Source organism: Phoenix dactylifera, chromosome 16, assembly GCF_051530095.1.
Source record: "Phoenix dactylifera cultivar Ajwa chromosome 16, Ajwa_hap1_PhDact_Kaust_v1.1, whole genome shotgun sequence".
Taxonomy (NCBI): Eukaryota; Viridiplantae; Streptophyta; class Magnoliopsida; order Arecales; family Arecaceae; genus Phoenix; species Phoenix dactylifera.
The window spans coordinates 7,821,435-7,829,547 of NC_143205.1; the positions used below are offsets into that span (position 1 = coordinate 7,821,435).

At 40.7% G+C, this 8,113-nt stretch overlaps 1 protein-coding gene across 1 annotated transcript; it reads right to left on the bottom strand.

Annotated features, from left to right (window-relative positions):
- Positions 1 to 1,260: 1,260 nt before the first annotated feature.
- Positions 1,261 to 6,465, bottom strand: LOC103698384 (putative lysophospholipase BODYGUARD 3). Its single transcript, XM_008780382.6, has 4 exons — positions 5,572 to 6,465; positions 5,142 to 5,476; positions 4,841 to 5,040; positions 1,261 to 1,827 (listed from the first exon to the last, which is right to left on the bottom strand). The coding sequence occupies exons 1-4, from the start codon at positions 6,149 to 6,151 to the stop codon at positions 1,503 to 1,505; spliced, it is 1,440 nt and encodes a 479-aa protein (XP_008778604.1). The 5' UTR covers positions 6,152 to 6,465; the 3' UTR covers positions 1,261 to 1,502.
- Between the last annotated feature and the right edge of the window lie 1,648 nt (positions 6,466 to 8,113).

Here is an 8,113-nt window from a genome sequence, read left to right on the forward strand (position 1 = left end):
CTAATCTCAGAAAATAAAAGCCAGCCTGGTGAAAACCTTTTGGGCTTCAAGCCAGTCCCAGTAGTTAGTAGGAATTCTTCCAGAAAGCATTTTCAAAATGGAGGTGCCAATCCTCGTAGCAGTAGGAGTATACCAAAGAAATCTTCCTATTTGATGATGTTGGGTAATTTGATAGCAACTATACCCATTAGCATCTTCAGCCCAGGCCCGTCAGGCCTTTGCTCCAAACGAGAGAATGGGATTTTAAGAATTTAAAAGTCAAAGAAAAGGCCACGCTGGCTCAAGCCCCAACCCAATCCCAGTCTCCTTCTGTGTGTACGAGTGTGTGTAATCCTACATTATAGCTATGCACTTTATCTACGCAGAACTAAAGAAATTAAAAAAAAAGAAAAAAAAAAGAAAGAAAAAAAAGTAGATGAGGTGCTAGATTGTTACACTATTATTTATAAACCAGTTGACAAGTAGACATGCTCAACAAAATCACTGAAATAACAGACTTATAGGCACTACAAATATTGGTCGCTTAAGCATGGGTTGTTGACGACAGCAGTACATGCATAGTTAACATAGCTTTATATAAAATGTTAGAGGGGTGCGATTAAACCAACATTAGAGCACCGGATCCTACTGGAATATGAGATGCTATGAAATATTTTTCTAAAAACTAGTTGTATTGCATGGTTTTTTTTTTTTTTTTGTCGGTCTTTGTATGTACGCAATTATGATAGAAAGTTATAAGTAATGGTTGAGGATATGTAGATGTTTCTTTAACTTGAAATTCACTCAACCCGGAACTAAATCCTGGTCCAACACTACATGTGATAGGATTTCTACCTAGACCAACCCAAACCAAACTTCTCATCACACTTGTTTCAATCCAACCGAACCTGACCAAAATTATTAGTGAATTGGGTTGGATTTAAAATAAAAGTTGGTCCCAAATTCGTTGATGTGGATCAAGCTAGCAAATCACTAACCCATTTACACTCCTGCTGGAAATTGCTCAAGGAATAAAATAGTGAGAGGGAAAGTAGTGGAATAATATCTAGTTGTGTTGAGATTAGCATGCATCAGGAAGCCAGGGGTCACCAGCTCAGGAAGAACATTGACACACTCTTCAAATTCTGCAAGGTTTGAGGTCGCATGCCTTCCATTTGGAGATGACCCAACTCAAAATTTATTTCACCTTAGCTTTTAAAGTGCAATTGTAACATGAAAAAAAAATGCATAAAGTAAGTAATATCACTTAGCATAAATTAATTTAGATAACATACTTATCATTAGATATTTCACACTTTCGTAATGGGCAGCAAATAAAATACATGACCCAAGAGAAATATAACACTTAGAAGTAAGAATTTAAGCGAGAGAGAAAGAAAAGGAGGAAGATGAAGATAGAGACAGAAAAACCCCCAATCTCCCATTACAGTTGTTCTCGCCATAAACAGGAAAAGTTAAGGGGTTTTTCAATTTTTTTCTCATTTTTTCTCTCCCTTAGTTACTTATTTACTTGCTTTCCTCCAAATCTCTTCAAGCTCTCTAGCGAAAGCCTTTTCCTGCCCCACAACAAGTGTGATATGGTCCTTGTTCTCGAAGACCTTAACACGAGCCCGAGGGATCTTGGATCCAACAGCATAGCTACATTCTGCAGGGAGGAGCTCATCTTTCCTGCCATGGAAAATTGTGACATCACAGCTGAGATTCTCCCTTACTGCATCAAGGTAGCTGTCCATCTTCCTTGAGCTCCCACAAATGATGTTGTGCAAGGTGTGCCATGCTGCATTGTGAGTGTGGCACATGAAGCCCTCAATCAAGAATGTCCTCATCCTATTTCATGTTAAAAATATGCATTAGAAAAGTGATTTTATTTTGTTGTTTAGAAGTAGTACGTGGAATTAGGAATGTTTAAGGAAGCACATTATTCCTAAGAAAAATGCAATTGAGAGGATTTGAGACCAGTGTTGTAGATGGTCTGCACTCCACTCCTCATTAACTCTTGATTACCAAGATTATATAAATAATTTGCTACAAAAAAGTGCTAGCACAGTTGGTTGGCAGTCCTCTTTTAGGAGCATGGCCTTCCAGGGGATTCAATTTTTCTTTTCTTTTTTTCCCCAAAAGAAAGGGAGGTGAAGCCACCCTGAATTTTATGGTAGAAAGGAGGGAAAGAATTAAGGGGTTGGATCGTATCTTTCATATGAAAGAATGATTGATCTTCTTTCACGATGCTGATCGTTGGATCACACCATATACAGATCTTAAAGCACTTCGAACTTTTATATTTATCTGCCTGTATAGATCTCGAAGCGGCAATTGTGCGGTCCGATAGTAGATTTATGCAAAGCAAGGTGATTTTTTCGCAGGATAGACACACCCCCTATCCAAAAATTTAAGAAGGAAAGATACTTGTTTCAAACTTGATATTGACACATCATTACCATGAAGGAGGTACGGAATGGTACTATCAAAGCACCAGATTTCCTAAAAGCTTTGGCCAAAATTTTGACCAATCTCCTTTTTCATGAATGAAATTTTTGTCCATATTGGGCTAGCACCGAAACAATTCACATTGCATTACAAATGTTTTTTTACTTAAGGAAAAAAATAAGGTCTCATCATTAATATTAAGAAATTACACCATATAAATAGTCGTTAATGAGAAAAGGACCTTATATTTCATGTTCCGATGTCATTGACATACCAGCATGAAAAGTTAGGTGATGACTTGGATTAGATAGTTGGGCTTCCGCTGATGCGACTTACATTTATGTCACCCTCTTTAATGCATGTATTAAAAATTCAAAAATTCGAGCCACTTATTGAATCGGCTACCATTTATGTTTAACCTTGTTAACTAGAAAATTTATTTTCAGCCTTTGTTGATGGCTATTATACGTTAACACTCTGATCTATGTGTAAAAGAAATATAACTATGTGTTGGGGATTAAACATAAAATGACAATATAACAAGCAATCACAAAATGGCAATTAAATAAAAAGAACTAGGCCTCTATCAAAGGGAAGAAAGAAAAGGTAGCTGTTCCTAAACTTTCTGCATGAATGCGCTACATCTACCATCTGCCTTATGATGATATCTTATCTATTTGGGGTGGTGCCTGAGGTAAAGTGATACTTGTAAGTGCAAGATATGTGTTTGTGTTTATGACCAAATGGAATGATAAATAGGTATTTTCTAGAAAATTATTTTATCTCCCTTTAACCCATAAAAGCTGAGCTAGACCTTGAAGCCATGAATTGAAGCATGTGCTGCACTTCTCCTACCTAGATTTCACATTGTGGTATATATATATATATGATGAGACCACAATGTCCACAGCCATTGGCTGCAAGTATAGTTTGTAGAGCTTGATAGTATGAAGCATATTTTTGATGGGAGATGAGCACAACTTTGGGCTGTCATCTTATTCAATTTTCTTGGCAATACTAAAGTCTCAAGGAAACCTTCTGTTCCATGTGTCATCCAAAATGTCTGGTGCTGGTTTGGGATACACGGTGGAGCGTGTGCAGCAATGCTTGTCAGCTAAATTCGTTTTACCCTCAAGAGCTAAGTTCATTAGTTTCATCACCTTGCAGAGCACATGCAGGTCCACACTGTGGTAGGTGGAAGTCATATTTATTCTATGGACCTATAGGTGCACTTCATGGTGGAAATCCGAGGACTAACGGATAGTATCTAATATTATGGTTCTCATATAAATGCCATATTTCGATTTGTACTGCAAAGTTGTGCGGCAGTGGTGGGAAAAAAACACTGATAGCCGGTTCTTACTCTCCCTTCACCTTATCAACTTGTGCTATGGTATCAGTAAATTTTCTGAGGAAATACTTAGAGGTGGCACTGTAATTTTATTTGATGGACCACAGAACTTTAGTTGGGAGGTTATGACCTTTGCCTCTTTTTTCCTAAAAAAATGTATTCTTTACCATGGAATAAAGATTCTGCAGATTGTCGGTCCTCCTTTTACCTCCTAATTATACCATGTCTCGGTCCCACGAACGGTTTCCATCTAACCGGGAGCTAGTCTCTCATCTTGGTGAAAGGATATAGGATAGAGGGTGGGGAGTAGCCCCTTCTTTCTATTGAAGGAGAAAAAAAGAAAGAAAGGAAGAGAGTAGAGTATTGAAGTCCTGGTGTAAGAGCCCGTCTTGTATGGGTCTAGATCCATTTCTTTTATCCGTTCTTGCATGGGTCTATGTCACGTTGTTTCTGTAAGCTGGGAAACAAGGACCCTTCCACATTCGAACAGTAAGCCTCCTCTGTCCTCGCCAACACTGTCCTAGAGTCCAAGCTGATCAAGACTACATTGGATGTCAATTCTATGTAATTACTACAGACAGGGAGATAACTGTAGTACGTCCATTATTGGAGAGGTAACAATGGTGGATAAAAACGATAAATTATTGAGTCATTAATGCCATGCAGTGCAATACCCCACTCTATTTATCCTCGAGGTGGAGTGGTGCGGCTAGGGGTGATATTGGGTGAATCCAGGCTTCACACCAACAAGTTGTCTGCCACTAATTAGCGAATGGCTATGAGGAGAATTATGCAGCCCTTTTTTTTAAAAAAATATATATTAAAAGTTAAAAAAAAAAAAAAGAAGCTACGCTGGCTAGGGGACATCTATTTAGTGCACTCGAAGAGAGATAATTCTCCAGCCAGATAATTAAACAGCTAGCTAGTCGCCAAGGCAGTATTGCGTGGTCCCTTTGAAGCTTCCCGTGCATTTACTGGAACAGTATGGCTTACGAATATAGGAGTGGGAAGGTAGGTAATACCGGAAGGTCGAAATAACTGCCATAAACCATAGCGTTATACCTGTTTCTCGTGATGAGCTTGAAGAGGAAATCCCACACCCGGTGGTTCTTGCAGATCAGCAGGCAGATGGTCCTGCTCACGTGCTCATACCAGCATGCCATCGACGCCCCGAACGCGATGGGTGGCCACACCCGCCTCGGCGCCACCGTCCGCATTATGTACTGCGCCCCGTCCTCCCCCTTCGGCACTGCAAAATATGGCTGCCACGACTCCCTCCTCCTTAACAACTCTCCACGAAATACCAACAACGACAACGACTGTATATGGACTCTAAAAAGATCTTAAAGAAATGGATACTCACCGGCGCCAGCAATGTCAGGGACTTGACGGCCTCCGGGTGCTTGACGGCGAGCGCGAGAGCTATGATGGACCCCAACGAATGCGCTACAATGTGGAACGACTTGACGTTATGCTTGTCCAGCACAGATCGCTCGATCATGTCGACGTGCTCTCGCAATGTATAGAGAGACTCTGCCGGCTTCGGGCTCCGCCCGAACCCCAGCAGGTCGACGGCGAACAGCCGGTGGCTCAGTTTAGTGTCCTCGGTGAACTCAGGGAAGACGGTCTCCGTCCAGAACGTCGACGAGGATATGAACCCATGGATAAACAGCACATCCTCCTTGGCCGACACTCCATCTGGCCAATTCAGTCCCTACTTATTATTGTAAACGATTTGAACAGAACCTTGGATAAAGAGTTTTGAGATCTGGGATGGATTTGCTAACTCTTACCTCTCGGTCCCTCAGCGTGGACGAAGAGGTTGGAACTCGGGGAAGAGCTCCAGCCATTGCAGGTCTTGCAGTCACAGTCGGACCAGCGCGGGACCAGCTGTGGTTGCCGCCGGCTCATCTTGTCTCTGAGCACCTCGACGATGGTGGAATTTATGGTGAAGGTGGTGGTGGTGGTGGTGGTGGTGGTGCCGTTGGCCGGTGCTCTCAGTGAAGTGCTGGTCGTGGGCGCAATGGTGGCCAGGGCGGCCTTCCGAGAGGCTTCCGCCACCCGTGATGGGCGGTAGTAGAGCGTGTCGGAGATGTCCTCCAATTGGAGCCTGGTGTTGCAGAGGCGCACCACCTTGGGGCCGCCGTTCTCCGACACGAGGATATTGCCGTTGCTGGTGATCATGTCCTTGGCGGAGGAGCAGTAGCATGGCTTCCACTCGGCCTCCACAAAGTAGTCGACGATCTTGTAGACGAAGCACAGGACGATGTCGAGCAGGTCGAGGAGGGAGAAGACGACGAAGCTTACAGCATAATTCAGCACTCTACAGGCCAGCTTCAGCAGGGACAGGGGCATGGTCACCTCACCGCCCATTTCTTCACTGCTTTCGCCCTTAATTTCCTCCTCTCCTCCCCAAATGGAAGAGCCTAGGCGTGGGTTTGTTGGTTGGGTGCCTTGTTAGCCTTGTTTGGCTTGTTGGGTGGAGGCTCACAACCACCGCCACCACCACCAGAGGCCAGGAGAAGGAAGGTGGGCGGAGGATGAGATGACAACTAAGTTGCTTAATCTCGCCGCTAAAGAAGGTTTTAAAGATTGGACAACATGCATTCTGATGGGGAATTAAGAAAAGGAGGATTAAAACAAGGAGGTTGCAGGTGGAGGTTTGTGAGTGCGTGGGGTTTTGATTCATCGGCTAACGGCAAGAAAGGGTGTACCAAAAAAAACAGCAAGAAAGACCGCACCAAAAAAAAACAGCAAGAAAGGGAAAGGGGAGGTATGGAGGGAGAGAAGAATTAATTATTTCATTTAAAACGTCTGTTGGACTAGGTAAAGAGGTGGGTGGTGGTTGAACTCCGTGTCTAATGAACAAAATTTTGGGCTAAGGCCTTCCTGGCTGAGACATACTGCGTCATGTAATGTTTGAGGCAGTCTGCTCAAGAATCACGCGTACACCAAAACAGAAACTACATTGACAAAAGTCATATTACTGAAAAGTTCAACAGCACCCAGATTTAATTAATTAACCTAGTGCATTATGAGAAAAGATATTGACGTAGAATCCTCAACACTAGAATTTGATGATGAAATTTTGAACTCAAGGACCTCTGGCTTGCTGATGGCTGAGACCTTAGAATGTCAACTATGAAATGATGCCATATTAGTGGCTGAAATGAGTAAATTAAAAATTAAGCTCCTTTTAGTAAGCAATGCATGTAATCAAGTTCCTTTGCCATGGCCATAGGACATCGGCTATTAACAATTATGGTTCAATTCACCAGCTTCTAATTAAGTAGTAACATCGCTAATTCCCATGGCTGGGAAAAGCTCATTCCCGCGTTGGAGCCTCATCACCTAATGAAATGAAGGAATGCAAGGAATAGGGATATATAGCACTTGAATTCAAATATTTAAATTAATGAGTTGTATATTTTAATATCATAAATTACATTCTTTTTTATCTTAATATTAATTATATTTTTTGATTTTTCATACTATTTTTTTATGTTTTATCTATTTTATTTAATATTTTAATTTTATTATTTTATATTATTTGTTTTTTAATTATTTTTATATTACCATATACTTTGATCTTTCTATTCCATAATATTTAATAATTTACATTTTTAATTTTACTATTTTTGAATAGGCATTGCACAATGCACGTTTGATATTATATGATACATAGTAAACCTTTAAATAATGTTGATATGATATTACATTGTATGCTACATTTTATTTTCACTATTTTCTAATATAAATATTTTAACTTATATAATTATATAATTATTTATTTTTACTCTATATCACAAATCCTCGATAATTAATTCGTATGAAATATATTATTTGTAATTATAAATATTGTTAATAAGTTCTATTGCTACCAATCTAAGGATGCTGATGCGGACCGCCTCCATGCACCTGCTAGACAATGGACAAGGAGTCAGAGAGCTTGCCAGATTTGTCTTCGGTGGGAGAATTTTAGGTGGAAATGAAGAAAAAAAATAGAGAGACAGAGTCTCTCCCTACCTGAGGTGTTTGGTCATTATTGATACCTTCTTAGGAGGCCCTCTAAATTTATATACAGCTGGAATCCCACATCTTTAGCAAATCGCATTCCAACAAACTCTAAGTTATGCTGTAACAATTCGCTGACGCTGCATAACAACATAGAGGTGTGTTGTAACCACCTAGTATGTTATGGAATTGCTTGAACTCTACATACATTTGGGCAAAAGTGTCAGACCGCCTTTATTGCGAGAGGATTATGCTCGGCTCGGGCAAGTGATAAGTGCTAAATAATGCATGAATTAATATCTTCCTCATAGCACTTATCAT